We start from the raw sequence: 15,430 nt of genomic DNA, 5'->3' as shown, positions 1-15,430 counted from the left end.
AGGAAATTGAGGAACTCAGCTACTGTATCACAGACTATACCAGTGTTTGTGTGGATAACATAGTCCCCAAAAATAAAGTGCACTCCTGCCCCAACAACAACTATGGATCACAAAAGATTTGAAAACCTTGACATTAAGCAGGTGCTATCAGACCTGAAGAAGCAGCTCCAAAAGGGGAAAGCCCGCTACAGAGACAAACTTGAGCATAAGCGATAACAAAACAACATGAAGAAAGTGTGGAATCGGTTGAGGGCTTTCACTGGCTACAAGCAGGCTGTAAAACATGGCGAGGAAGGGAATAAGAGCAGTGCTAATGAACTGTACTAATTCTTCAACAACCCCAACACTACTACTAGGTGAGCAACCTGAGGAAGTTCTAGAATCCCAATTGCCATCTGCACCCTGTACGATCTTTCCCCACAATGACATCACACCTGTGGTCTTCATCTCCTCTCCACTCTCTGGACTTTGTGTCTCTGCTGATGAAGTGAGGAGAGACCTGGGAAAACTCAGTATAAACAAGACTTCAGTGACAGGTGGAATCAGCTCCAAGATGCTGAGAACATGTGCTAGTCAGCTCTGTGGGGTCCTACGGCACCTTTTCTCCCTTTCCCTGAAATTCCAGAAGGTTCCCCATTTATGAAAAACATCCTGTGTGGTCCCAGTGCCAAAGAAAGGACATTTCAGTGATCCCAAGGACTTCAGACCACTTGCTCTTAATTCATACATCATGAAGACTTTTGAGAGGCTGGTCCAATACAGCTTCAGCCTCAGGTTTCAGAACAGCTGGATCCCCTGCAGTTTGCTTATCAGACACACATATAGGTGTGGAAGATGCTCTCATCTGTAGGCTCCACAGAGCCTACTCCCACTGCATCAACACTGGCATCACAGTCAGAATAATGTTCTTTGACTTTACCAGTGCTTTTAACACCCTACAAACTCCTGGACCATGGACTACGTGACCAACAGACAGCAGTTTATGAGGCTGAAGGACTGACTATGTGTCAGAAGTGGTGGTGTGTAATGCTAGAGTACTTCAGGGAACTACCCTGTCTCCCTTCCTGTTCAGCCTCTACATAACAGATATGCATCACAATACCAATGCTTGCCATCTACAGAAATTTACAGATGACTTTTCCATCATTGGCTGCATTAATAATGCAAAAGAGTCAGGGTAGAGCAAGGTTGTGGAGGACTTCATCTTGTGGTGCAGGGACAACAACTTGCAACTCAACATCAACAAGACAAAAGAGTTGGTGGTGGACATTAAGCGTGCCAAGGAGCCTCGGAGACTTGTCACCATCCAAGGGGAGGACATGAAAGTGGTACAGAGCTACAAGTACCTAGGGGTCCATATAAAAAACTAACTGGACTGGTCTGACAACACAGTGGCGATATATAAAAAGAGCAGATTTCACTTGCTAAGGAGACTCACATCTTTTGATGTGTGCAGCAAGCTATTGGAAATGTTCTATCAGTCTATAGTAGCCAGTGTGGTGTTTTATGCTGTAGTCTCCTGGGGAGGTATCTTGAGCTCCAAAGAAGCACAATGCCTGAATAAACTTATCAGGAAAGACTGCACCATCACAGGACAAGCCCTGGACACATTGGAAGCTGTTGTAGAAAAGAGGATGGTGGCAAAATTGGATGTCATCATGAAAAATCCCCTCCATCCCCTCTTGAGCACTTTTAGCCACAGTTTCATCACGATTTACTAAGAAGTGTCACTGGGGACTTTTCTGCCCAGTGCTATCAGGCATTTCACTGCTTCCTCCTGGGACACTGGTAAAGTTTATTTTGAAATACCATTTTGAAATATTTGATATATATTTATTTATTTATATGCATAGATGGATTGATTGGCTGTATTATTTGCCCTATGAGTCTGTATCCCTGTTTTTTCTTCTGTTATATGCATGTGAATTTCCCCTTGTGATTAACCAAGTTTATCTGATCAAAACTTTACATACCCTTGAATATTGGGGCTGATAATATAAACACAAGCTCAAATTAAGGGTAATTTAAAGGTGAGTGTCCATACCTGTAACTTCTTTGGTTGTAATCAAAGTCAATTGTAGTCAATTAAAACTCATGCAGCACTACACTGACTTTGCTGGATACCACACAATGGGGAAAGCAAAACAACTGTTAAAGTACCCAGGGGAAAAGTTTGTTGGATTGTATCAGTCAGGAAAAGGATATAAAAAGATATCCAGAGATCTGAAAATGCTGTCAATAGTGTTCAGTCTCTGAGAAAAAAGTAGAAAGTTAGGGGTTCTGTTGTTGCTTGCCATGGTCATGTTAACCAACCAAGGTTTCAGCCACAGCTGCCAGAAACATTTGTCAAGATGCCAAGAAAAACCCACATGGCAACTTCAGCTGAAATACAGGCTTCTCTGCGAAGTGATGTTGCAGTTTCAAGATGCACAATAAGGAGGTACTTGAACAAAAATTGCCTGCACGGTCGAGTTGCAAGAAAAAAGTCTTTACTTTGCCAGTGCCACAAAACAGCCCACTTATAATATGCCAAGCAACATCTAGACAAGCCTCAAAACTTCTGGAACAAAGTCCTTTGGAGTGATGAGACCAAAATTGAACTTTACTGTCACAACCATGCACGCTATGTTTGGAGAGGATGTAACAATGCCCCTGACAAAAAGTACACCATCCCTACTGTGAAGCATGGAGGTGAAGCTCTGATGTTTTGGGAGTGCGTGAGCTACAATGACATAGGTAATTATTGAAAATTAATGGCAACATGAATGCAGCATTTTACCAAAAATATTGGAGAACAGCTTGCGTTCATCAGTTTAGAAGTTGCGCGTGTATCCCATTTGGATACAAAACACAAGGCCTAGTTGACCCTTCAGTGTCTACAGCAAAAAAAAAAAAGTGAAGGTGCTGGAGTGGCCATCACAGTCTCCTGACCTAAATATTATTGAGCCGCTTTGGGGAGATCTCAAACATGCACTTCATCCAAGACAACCCAAAAATTTACAGGGACCTGGAGACTTTTTGCCAAAAAGAATGGCCAGCTCTACCACCTGAGAAAATCAAGGGCCTCATCCACAACTATCACAAAAGACTGTATGCCATCATTAATGCTAAAGGGGGCAATACACAATATTAAGAACTAAGGGTATGCAAACTTTTGAACAGGACCATCTCATTATTTTCCTTATTACTGTGTTTTGTTTGATGGTTGTGCTATTCCGTGGAGCCTTATAGTTTAATTTGGATTCCACTAAAAGTTAATGAAATGTGTTTACCTGATCAGTCATCTTTTCTTTAAAGTTTGGTACACATCCTACAAATTCTGCCAAAGTGTGTAAATTTATGGGCACAACTGTATATATAAAATCTGTGCAACCTATAAAAATAATCAGTTAGTAATAATGGCTCATTCTTTCAGAGGTTAGTATTTCAATGATGCAAGTTTCTGAATTCTACAGTATAGCTGACATTTTATTAACTTTTAATAACCTTTCTCAAGTAAGACACAACTCCACATTAAGCACTTTGGATTATAGTTTTAATCATATTCATTTTAAGGTCAGTATACTACATTGCACAGTTTATGTAATTGTTGCAGTAGTAGATGTCAGTATTTCTCAGTGAGTACTGATTTGTTTAATAATAAAATGATTGCAAAGGAGACTACTACTAATGTAATATAATACTGACATAAAAATGGCCAGTGTTGGGGCAGACCGAATACAATAAGGCAAGCTATTCTAAAGAAAAGGAGCAGCCCCCACAAAAGCCTGATTTCCCCTGTTTCCTTCAGCCTTGACCTTGGCCCAGCTAAGAGCATCTGGCTTATAGACCACAGTGCTCTTTTTGGTACATACAGGTGAAAAAGTTCTGAAAGGTAAGACGAGGCTGTTCCATTCAAGCATTTAAAAATAAGTAATAGACTTTTAAAATCAATTCTGAAGTGGACCAGAAGCCAATGGAGCGAGGTCAGTATTGGTGAAATATGGTCACCCTTATGAGAGCTAGTCAGTCAGCAAGCAGCAGCGTTCTAGATTAGTTGTAGGTATTGTAACAATCAACACCTATATACAAAGAATTGCAACAGTCCAAATGAGATGTTTTAAAAGCATGGATGGCCTTTTCAAGATCACTAAAAGAAAGAAAAGCTTTTAACTTAGCTAAACGTTTCAGGTGGAAAAAGCTGAATTTAACCACGGAACTTATCGGTTTTTATTTCATTCAAGCACACATGGAAGGTCTGTATTGTCTCACACTGCTTTGATTTTAGGGGCAAATAGATTTAAGTATCATTGGCATAGCAGTGAAAGGAGAAGCCAAACTTCTTGACAATCAAGTCTAAAGGTAACATGTAAATCAAAAAGAGAACTGGTCCAAAGATGGAACCCTGTGGAACGTCCCACATAAGAGGGGATAAAGAAGATGAGAACTTACCCAAGTGAATAGAAAAGCTCCTATTGCTTAGATAAGAATTAATCCAATTAAGGACATTCATTACCTTGGAAGCCTACATGCTGTTCAAGATGGGAGATAAGAATCGTATGATCCATAGTATCAAAGGCTGATGCAAGATCTAGCTGTACAAAAATGGCACAGTTCCTAGTGTCAGTAGTTAGGAGGAGGCCAATGTAAACCTTTAACAAGGCTGTTTCAGTGCTATAATAGGATCTGAATCTAGATTTTTTCAAGAATACTATTTTCGTCTAGAAAAGTTTGTAATTGAGTAAGGACAATTTTTTCCAAGATTTTTGTAAAATGTGTTGACTGATAATGGTGCATCTTGCTTTTTAGTATTTTACATTTATTAATATTATGAGTGGTCCTTCCTGATTGCTTGATAAGTGTTTAGATGGAGCCAGCCAAAGAACAGGGATCATTTTCAAATCATCTCTTTAGAAGAGTATTTATCCCAGTGATGTAATAGGCTTTCAGTGCCATGAATGTGAAATTGAGGTCAAGTCATTGCTGTACCCACCACACGACGAAACAGCTCAGAATCCCAGTTGGCAACCCCCCAGAAAGACATGCAATCCAGTCCCCCCCCCCCCCCCCTCCAGAAATATCCATCTATCTGTTGCAGCAGTCCCCTTGTCCTGGTCCAGCCACTCAGGTCCTCAGCAATGAGGATCCTGTGAGCAGGATTACCCTCGGGGAATTGCGCCATATGGCCGTAGTATCATAACTGACACTCCCTTACAATGCAGGTAATGTGCCTCATTCAGGACTCTGTGAGCAACTGCTCGTTCGACACAAAGTCATTCCAACAGAACCCAAGGATTCACTGAAGAGAAACAGTACCAAAGAAGTCCAGTCTTCATCTCAAATCACTGGTTAGCGTCCATGTCTCACAACCATATAGCAAAACATGAAGCACCAGGACTCTTAAAGACTTGGACATTCATCCTTTTGCAAAGATTCAGGGAGCACCACACACACCTTTCCAGCTACCTCATGACCCCGCTCTACCAATCCGTCTACTGACTTCTCAGGAAGAGTCACCTGAGACATGAATGTTGCTGCTGAGGTAAAAAAACCTCTCGACGTGATCGACACTCTCTCTGCAGACAGATACACTGCTGATGGCTGTGCCTAAGAGGTCATTAAAGGCCTTGATTTTGTTTTTTTTTTTTTATCTAGGACACTTACAAGCCCAGACACTCAGACTCCTCACTCAGTCTCTTGAGAGCCCAGATCAGAGCCTCCAATTACTCCACAGAGATCACAGCATCGGTGTCAAAGTCGAGATCAGTGACTCTTCACCCACAGATGCCCCCCACAGCCACTGGACCCCGTCACTGTGCCCAGTATCCAGTCCATGCAAGCATTGAACAGGGTAGGAGCAAGATCACCTTGCGGGCACTCATCAACCACTAAGCAATGTTGCATCAATCACCACACTCAGAGCAAACACTGAGTCAACAGACAAGGCATCCAGAGAGTGCCTTAAAATGAGTCTCATAATACGCACATTGTAAGGAGTGACATCAGACAGCATCAAAAGGAGCCGACCCACCATAGCAATAGCTACTCAATAAAAGTTGTACCTACCTAAAGAGATCTGGCCAGTCCCAGGTCTGTGTACTTAAGAGAGTGCCACTACTGAAATGCAGAGTTTACAAATCTCCTCTGACAGCAGAGGAAGATGGTCATCATGCTGGATGAACTGCCTCAAATTAGGACCCAAATGCTGCCGTGCAGCAGGCAACGCTTCAGCACCACACTAGTTCCAATCTCCAACAGGCTTTACCCCATTGGCTCTCCTGCGGTTTCAACTCTTCCAGGGATGTGGCTTCCGAGGGCTTTCCCCCATCCACTTTATAATGGAAGCAGCATTCCTGTGGGTGGCTGCAGCAGAGCTACTCCTACGGATAATAAAAAGGAAATGGAGTCTTGTCTTCCGTTTCAGAGCTGCGTGAAGTTTTTACAGTGGCTGGAGTGCCACCAAACACCAAGTTTTCCCCACAAGTTGGAGGGCTGGATGCAGTTTAACATCATACCCAGGACAATTTGAAATTCCCAGAATAATTTACCAGGATTTGTTTCATATTCTTCCTATCTGCATTAATATGTTTATTGAGATAACGATGTGCCAGGCAAGGTAATCTTCCTACAGTACTGGTCTGATATTGCTGGTATGATAGATAATGGTTCCACTCAAATAACAGAGAAATGCATAATGCGCTTAGGAAGGTATAGCTTACTATTGGCCCTTTCACTAATGGCTTGTGTATGGAATATCCAGTAGAGGTATTGTGGGAAGATGAGGCCCAATACTGTAATTATTGAAACATAACTTTTGAATGAGGTAAAACAAGAAGATGCATTTTGTATTTTTCAAGAAGAGTTATGTCATTTTTTGTTGTGATGGATGTTTTAAAACCATGTAATGAGTCTATCCAATAACACTCCAGCATGCTCATAGCATACTCCACAGTGTTCCTTATGCAAGCTGGCAGCACCCAGTGGGGCATCATTTACATGCTATATCTGAAACCTTTTATTTTCTACTCTACTAGGGGGCACCGCCCTCTGCTCGCTTCGCTTGCCCACCCCTGGGTTTGGTTTACCAGATATACAATGGGAATTGTTACATATGCATTATTTTCACTTTTACTTTAAAACTTTTGTAAAAACAATACTTGTCCTTTATTTCCGGCCCCGGGTGTTGTTAAATCTCTTTCTCGCCGGACGTATAACGCTGCTTGCATTGTGAAGGGGAGGCGGCTGAATGCGCGCTAAGGAGATGCAGTCGGATCGTGTTGTCTTGCTGCTGCTGCTGGCGAGCTGCCTGTTATGTTTGTCGTGCTGCGCGTAGATCATTTAAAAGCCTGTACAGCAGCTGTCCTTTTGCCACTTTGTGTCTCTGCCGCTCGCTTTGTGAAGGGGGGGCTGAACGCTTGCTAAGGAGTTGCAGTTGGATCATCTGCTGGCTTCCAACTGCTGCTGCTGGCAAGCTGCATGTTCTGCTTGTCGCTTGTTGTTGTTTTAAGAGCTGGGAGCACATGATGTCTGACTACCAAAAGCATTCCAACAACTGCTTGGTTAGATGTCTGTGAACTTGTTTTAAATGTTGTCTCACTGCCTTGTCTCGCATGACGTTACAGTGTCTCTCGTGAGACGTCAAATTGCAGTCTCTTGGCACCAAGTCTCATGTTTAAGGTCCCCGTGAGACGCTCCTTGGTCAATCTCTTTCATCTTGCGGGTCTTTTAAGTGTCTTCCGAGAAGATCACGTCTCGTCTCCCCGGTCTCCCTTCCACCAAGATTTTTTTTTATAATAGAGAGATGAGTTTAAGCTATTGGAAAAAAATGGTAGCTGTTCCGCTTGCTATTATGTTTTCACATGAATTAAAGTGAATCAAAGTGTCTATCTTCTATTAAATGTAGGAAATTAATCTGTAATGTAGGAAATTAATCTATTGATAAAGTCACTGGTACTAAGTTTGAAAAAAAACAAAGAAAATGTATCCATCAAACACCTGCATTTGATTTATATTATATTACTTTTAAGGCAATAAAATATTTTTTCACATATTCACAATGTGCACATGCTCTTTAAAGTTTTGTGTTCTTTTAAAGTTTTTTTCATGGATTCATCTATTTTAAACCTACAAAACCCAGTTCAGGGTCATGAGGGACTAGGCCTCTGTTAGGAACATTATGCACAAGGCAGAAAGTGACACCACACTCAAACATGAGCAGAGCATTTAAATTCCACAAAGACATTGACAAAGGAGTTCAGCGCTGCATGATTTTGGCCATTCAAGTGGAAGAAGCATAATTAATAGAAGTCCCCAATTTACTTAGGAATTAGAGAATTTTAAGTGATATATAAGGTAATCAGTAATATGTACTGTAATTTGTAAATTTTCTTCAGGTGATTTTCAGAAATGTGTCTGTTCAAGGATGACTGCACTTTAGTTACATTATAACCATCTAAGACATTCGTTAATAATGTTTACTTTGTTTATATGCACATTATAGTGATATCATTTCAATCTAATGAGCCAACATACTAGTATTAACCTAATATTTATAGTGTTTTTTTTGCGGTAGAATAAAAACAGATTTATTAATATGATTTTCAGAGCAATGATATTCACAGGCTGTATTACATTACTATAAAATGAATTTCCCAATTTTTATTCTGGCAAATATGTTTTTGCATTTTTAATTTTATAGAAGAAAAAGGACAGCAAAGCAGTTGCACCTCGGTTCCCTAAAGCAAAGGATGAAGGCTGGTTCATAATCCTGGGTGAAGTTGACAAAAAGGAGTTACTGGCTTTAAAAAGAATAGGTTACATAAGGAATAGAAGCACAGCATTAGTCGCATTCTTTTCGCCTGAAAAATTTGGCAGGTAGGTGTAATATCTTTTGCACTTCAGCCATTTTTGTTGTTATTTTAGACATTATACATTATAATTGTGCTTTTATTTATGCTGGGTGACTTGCTTTTAATGGATGAATTAAATGTTTTTTTTTTTCTTTTTCCAGTTGATCATGACTAGAACCATTGGTATTTGTAGGCTTTCATAATTTTTAAAATGTTCTTTTTTCTATTGTTGTGTCATTATTTATAAAGTAGTTGTAACAAAGTATAGTAGCCCTCCCAAATAGTTTTCCAAAGACAAAGCTGTAAATCATACAGCAATACTGTATTTAGTAATGTGTCACGAGACTACATGAAACAGAAGTCCAATGGACACAGAGTCAAACTTGTGAAAAAAAGTGAAACTTTTCATGGCTCATGCTTACAACTGCAGTTTACTGATTTCTGTTAGTTATTACAATCATTTTTACTGTATTTGTTACTGTAACTGTTTTTATTGTTTAACAGTCCAAATAACTAATAATGAATTGTACACACGGTTAACTAATTTCTCAGTAAAAGACCTGGAAAGCATCACAAACCTTGAACAAATCACAGTTCTGAATGTGCAGTTCTTTGGGTTTCATGCAGGACATTATAAATGTGTTACGGTGGTTTTTGGAAGAATTTATCCTTGCATTTATTTTTATATTCATTTATTGCATACATTCTTTTGTTGTCTCCAACTTGATGATGTGGTATTGTTTCTCTTTAAGCATTGCATTATCAGACGCTTTCTCCTTGTTGCAATTCACCGTGCATACATAAATGAATGACATACCAGATTGTTTTAGAGCCAAGTGTTAGTAAGATTTTGTCCCTAAATAAAAACAAAGTATGTCTTCAAAAGAAGAGCTTTCTTGTTTGGGAATTAAACATTTCCAAAAAAGCTTTCTTTTATAATGTATTTGGTTCACCCTTTTTAACAAAAGTTTGCTAGGCTATGTAATCTTTATTTCTTCTCAGGCTACCTATTTAATTTGGCACCCATGAAACAATAACTGGTAATTTTCTTTTTTCTCATGGAAAAGCACTGTCACTGATTATTAGAAAAGGAAAAAAAAAACTAAATTCAGTTAAATGCATGAAAATTCCATGTTGAAATGCAATAAAACATGATCTATTCAAGGGGGAGTTAGAATATTTACTGTAACCTCTTTGTGTTTAATATTTTCAAAAGACTAATTTTGCTAGGCTGCATTGTTTTACAGTATGCACTTTTTACAGCATTTTATTATTATTATTAATATCATTGTTTAACTGCTGGATTTAGTGACACGTCATTATTTCTATTTTTATAGTGTCTATAAACATAATGATTTCTATTTTGCTTTATTTTTTCATTTTTTTCTGACAACAAATAGTAACTGCATGCATAGTCTGTCTTATGAATTGTTTCTCATTTTCCAATATTATGTCAACATTTTATTTATGTTGGGTTGACATATTTTTCTGACTAGCAAATAGAATATGAAATGTAGAGACAGCAAAATCACTGTGTAATTTGTCAGTATAGCTAGGTTTTGATCTTAATACAGTAATTAGTTTTCATACTTAAGCTGTGTTCACTGTAATGTATTTAGTATGTGATTATTAAGATGCTTGTATAAGATTGTGCTATAGGAAATCAAGTAAAATTAAATATTTAATTCTTGAAACAATTCAATCTTGATATAGTTTTATATTATTTTCTACTCCATAAAAAAATGTTACTTTAATGTTTATGTGTACAATAATGAGTAGGGAGAGACTACTCAAAAATCTTCAGTAGGATATGTTTATTGAAAGAGAAGTCAAAAAAGACCTTTCAAAGCTGAATAAATTAAAAACATAACAATAAGATTCACACTAGCTCATTTCATCAGTGTATTACTGCTTTTCCTTATTCACATTTTTCTCTTACAACAAATAGCAAGTAACAATTGTTTTACTATAATTCAGATTCTCACATTTGCAATTTCAGTGTCTGACTGGTTACATTACTTATGGATTCTAGGTTATAAAGATTAGTTAAACTCTGTGGCATAATCATAGATCACCAGACCGTGGTGTGAAAAGTGTGCAGATGTGATTCCACATTTCAGTATATACATACAAGGTACCTAACAAATAGACCAGAAACAAATGTGAATCTACAGATGCACTGAAGACCTTTGTATTGAATTTCATGGTTTTGACTGTCATTATCCAACTGATTTATTAATAAGGACATTGACAACAAATTGCTATGTCCATTCTCGCACTAGAGTGCCTATAGTGGGAATGTTGGACCTGTGTGCAGGATACCTAATGCATGTGGTTGGCGCAAGCAACACGTCTGTGTGTTACAAGCCATTTTTTTGGGATGCTTGCCTGTCATTATTGGTGGCCAGATAATAAAAATGTGTGCCTGTAGTAGGCTTGTGCACTTTGATAACTATGACAAATCTAAATGCACTTTACATACTGGCTCCCATCGATAAATTTGTTAATTCATAAAAACTACATTATGAGCTTCAGTTCTTTTACTGTATCTCACATTTAATTATTTATATTTTTTCTGTTTATGTAAAATAATTTTGTCTGTAATGCTGTTAACCTATGCATTGTGTTCCACCTGGTATGTCTGCTTTATAATCGGTGCTTCTAATCTCATATTGATAGTAAAAATATAATAATAATTTGCATATTTTTCCAGAATAAATATTTGATTAACAAACCACTGTTAGAGATAATGTGTGTTAAATAGTTTGTGAATTAACTGAGTTTTTTCCTCATTGTTAGGTACATCTATACACTTTATCTGATGAGTGACAGCTACCTTGGCATGGACCAGCAATATGACATTTATCTAAATGTTATACCCAGCAGCACCTCTGCCCCAGTCAACAGTGACATCTCAGATGCCTTAAAGAATATGGCCCTGGCATAACATTACTTGTTTTAACCAGATGAGAGCATCAGCATTGCCGCAAAGATTGGACCAGTGTGATGGGCGATGCAGAAATGACTTGATATTTGCCTTAGCAGATGCAACTTCTAACCTCAGAGACAAAGGAAATTGGAAATGGCAGCTTGAGGTGACCTTTGCTATAGACAGGCCACAGAGCTCTGATGGCCTTACACAATTTTGCTTTTTCATTAAATACTATTGTCAGATTGCTGGACAAAAAGGTGAAAGTGATATGGCAGCTGTAAAGCACAGCATACACAACCGATCAATGATAAACTTCAGCCACAGTGCATGATAGGGTGAAAATTAGTCCCATGCCAAGGAGGAATAAATGGATAATAGTTTGCCGTTTCATTGTTATTGAAAGCTAAGAAATAAAGGATTGCCAAAATCATTTTACTACAATAATAAACCAATTATTGTGCAAAAAAGCCTTAGGAGTGTGTGATTTCAGTTTATTAATGATGAGGAATGACAGCAAGTTTGGGCTTTGAGAGTCACATGTTTTGTGTAGTATAAAGGTAAAATGTAAGTAATACACCTAACCATCTGTTTCAGCTTCAGATGGTTGAAACTGTTGTTTCTTATGGCGTATTCAGAAAAGAAAAAACAGTTGTAAATGTGTTTGGAAGTCTGAATATAGTCTTCATACTGCTGCATTTGTTGCCATTCTCAAAGTCATTTAAATGTTTTTCGTAACAGAACAAATACATACAATTTGTGATTTTTTCCTCCTTTTTCACTTTATGTGAAGCATGTTCATTGCTTTCTTGCTGTTCATGTCCAAACTGTTTTTATTTTAGTAATGTAATCTCATTTTATCAATGTAAATCATTTTCTTCGAAGTGTTTTTGAGAATCATGAAACTAGAAAACCAAAAAAGGGTGTTGTGATCATTACCTATTGTGATCTTGTAATTATTAATACTGTTTAGTCAGTAAAGCTATACATATGATGCTGGTATTGTTTCATAATACACTTACTTGTACTCTTCTCACCCTTCATTACATGAGTCTTATGAACCAATTTATATTATAATGAGAAATTTTCAGACGTTGATGCTACATTTCACACCAGAATATATGGTGTTCCAAAGAAAAAAGTGATGTTGAAGTAAAATAATTATTTTGATGAGGTTAGAATGTGGCCTTTTCTTGAAAATAAATATACTCAATTTTGAGTATTATTTGTTATGGCTTTCAGTCAAGACATGTTTCCCTAAAAGTGGTGAAAATTATTTCTTAGTGGCCATGTTATCAAATTCATTGTTTCCCTTTGGTTTAACATGGCATGTAATAACTGAGTGGTTTTGTTATTGAAGTCACCAAATAAGTTCTAAACAGCCCTACTAAAATAAAATAAAAATAAAGACGCATTGACCTGTAATCCTGTGTCAGAGGGGTCCAATATAACTACAGTTAATAATAATAATAATAATTCATTACATTTATATAGCGCTTTTCTCAGTTGATTTAAATAAACAAAAACAGAAGCACTCAGGGACCTCTGAGCATTATGTGAGCATTCCAAAATCAAAGGTACAGTGTGGAAAACAGCTGTGCCTAAAGTCAAATGCATTCTGTTTTATTGTTATTTCCCATCTTTCATTGATTAAGTACCCAATGGGCAAATATAAAAATTTTGACTTAGAAAAGAACCTGTAAAACAGTTACCTACATGGAGTCACTGCCTTTTTTATGGAGATCATTTGTCTTCTTAATTGCTTTGCTTTTACCAGTATACTACAATTTTTAATCTTTCTTTTATTAATGATGCATTAGTTGGTAGTAATGTGGTTGTTAATGAACCATAATAATCTAGTGTAAAGTAAAATACAGGTTTTTACTGTTTGTATGCCTTTTGCAGAATGTCATTTTTATTATGAATGTTTACTTAACATTAAATGCATTAATTCTTCCCCTGTAACAAAGCAAAAATGTTTATTTGCCTCATATAAAATCCAAAATGAAACGGCATTGTACTAATCTCTTTACAGATGCTCTTCATTTAACATTGGAATTGGAAAACACTAGAAATGTGATATAAATATTTATCTTGCAAAGCTTTCCATGACCTTGTCTGTGCTTCTCGAAAACTTGGTTACCTGTTTATCATTGACGCCTGTAGCATTTGATGTGCTTATAAAGTGAGAGTTCAGTGACTGTCAAATGAATGAATGAAATGCATGCATTCTCCTAATTAAAGTGATTAAGTACTGTCATCTATCATTAGAGAGGATTCTCTGCAACTACCGACTGTATACAAATGCTTTACGGATTCTTAGCAGGCCTCACACTGCAACAGGTCACTAATTAATGGAGGAAACAACATGTCTTTCAGTGAGTTATTTGCACAGTTTGTTTTAGCTTTTTATAATCTTGATTGGAAACTAAGTGTTGCCCTTCTAATGAACTGTTTTTCACAAGTTAGGTGTGACAGCCGCATAAACATGAGCAGAGGAATAAATATCAAGAAGTAAACATGGATGTCACCTGAGAAATAAGTTATCCTTAAACGTACGTAAGTCATTGTTTTATTTTTATGTGCTGTATCTTTAAAGTTAATCACACACAGACTCTACTTTTAAAGTGTATTGTAGATCAACTATAAATATGTAGAAATTTTACATTTTTTGAAGGAAATACATTTTTTGAAATGGCATAAAGTGATAAAGGAAAATGCCTTTAGACTTCATGTATTTAGGTTATTCTCTGATTTTGCCAAGACCAACAATGTGGTAACCAAAATTAGTAAATGTCTCTCCAGTGACTGATGCACTATTCTCTGGCAATTTGTATAAGAATGGTGGCGTCATTTCATGCCACAATTTTTTCAAAACTCCCAAATGAAAGAGTACTTTTTTGCTGTTAAAAGTTGGGAAAATGTGATTGCGATCTCCATCTCTAGGCTGTAAGATAATGGTGTTGTACAAAGTTGATTATCTATGCTAAATATATGGGTCACTTTTGAAGGATTTGATTAGATAAACTTTATTAATCCCAAGAGGAAATTTACATACATACAGCAGCAGAAACGTAAAAACCAAAGATATAGACTCATAGGACAAATAATACAATCAATCAATACTTAGATAGATAAATTTACAGTATATTATACACAATTTGCAAAATAAACTTGAGTATAAACATTTAGTTTGGAAATTTCAGGAGCAAGTACTGAATAGCCTGACAGCAGCAGGCAGGAAAAAAATAAAGGAATGGGCCTGTGGCTAAAAGTGCTCCAAAAGAGTGCCTCCTGGATAGGATGGAGAGGATTTTTCATGATGGCATCAAATTTTCCCACTTTTTTTTTCCATAACTGCTTCCAGTGTGACCAGGATTAGCCCTGTGATGGAGCAGTTGTTACTGTTAAATTTGTTCTTGCATTGTATGTCTTATAAACTCACGTTGTTTCCCAAGGAGATCACAGTGTAGAGTAACACACAGGCCACTAAATACTGGTAGAACATTTCGAGCAGCTTGCTGCATACATCAAAAGACTGGAGGGCCCTTAGGAAGTACAGTCTGCTCTGGCCCTTCTTGTACATCACCATTGTGTTGTCATGTCCAGTTTGCTGTTTATGTGAGCCCTCAGGTACTTTTGGTTCTGCTTCACTTCCACATCCTACCCTTGT

General features: G+C 37.5%; 1 protein-coding gene across 2 annotated transcripts in view; it reads left to right on the top strand.

The window, feature by feature from the left end:
- Positions 1 to 14,421, top strand: part of ascc3 (activating signal cointegrator 1 complex subunit 3) — an 854,735-nt gene extending 840,314 nt beyond the window's left edge. For both annotated transcript variants that reach the window (XM_051925342.1, XM_051925343.1), the window contains exons 41-42: positions 8,678 to 8,853; positions 11,628 to 14,421. In XM_051925342.1, coding sequence (XP_051781302.1) covers positions 8,678 to 8,853; positions 11,628 to 11,775 — 324 coding nt within the window. In that variant the 3' untranslated portion in view covers positions 11,776 to 14,421. The remainder of the gene's footprint in view (positions 1 to 8,677; positions 8,854 to 11,627) is intronic.
- The last annotated feature ends 1,009 nt before the right edge of the window (positions 14,422 to 15,430 follow it).

The sequence above is a fragment of the Erpetoichthys calabaricus genome, chromosome 3, assembly GCF_900747795.2.
Source record: "Erpetoichthys calabaricus chromosome 3, fErpCal1.3, whole genome shotgun sequence".
Taxonomy (NCBI): Eukaryota; Metazoa; Chordata; class Cladistia; order Polypteriformes; family Polypteridae; genus Erpetoichthys; species Erpetoichthys calabaricus.
The sequence above is the reverse complement of the archived record's forward strand: the minus strand, read 5'-3'. Positions and strand labels throughout refer to the sequence as shown.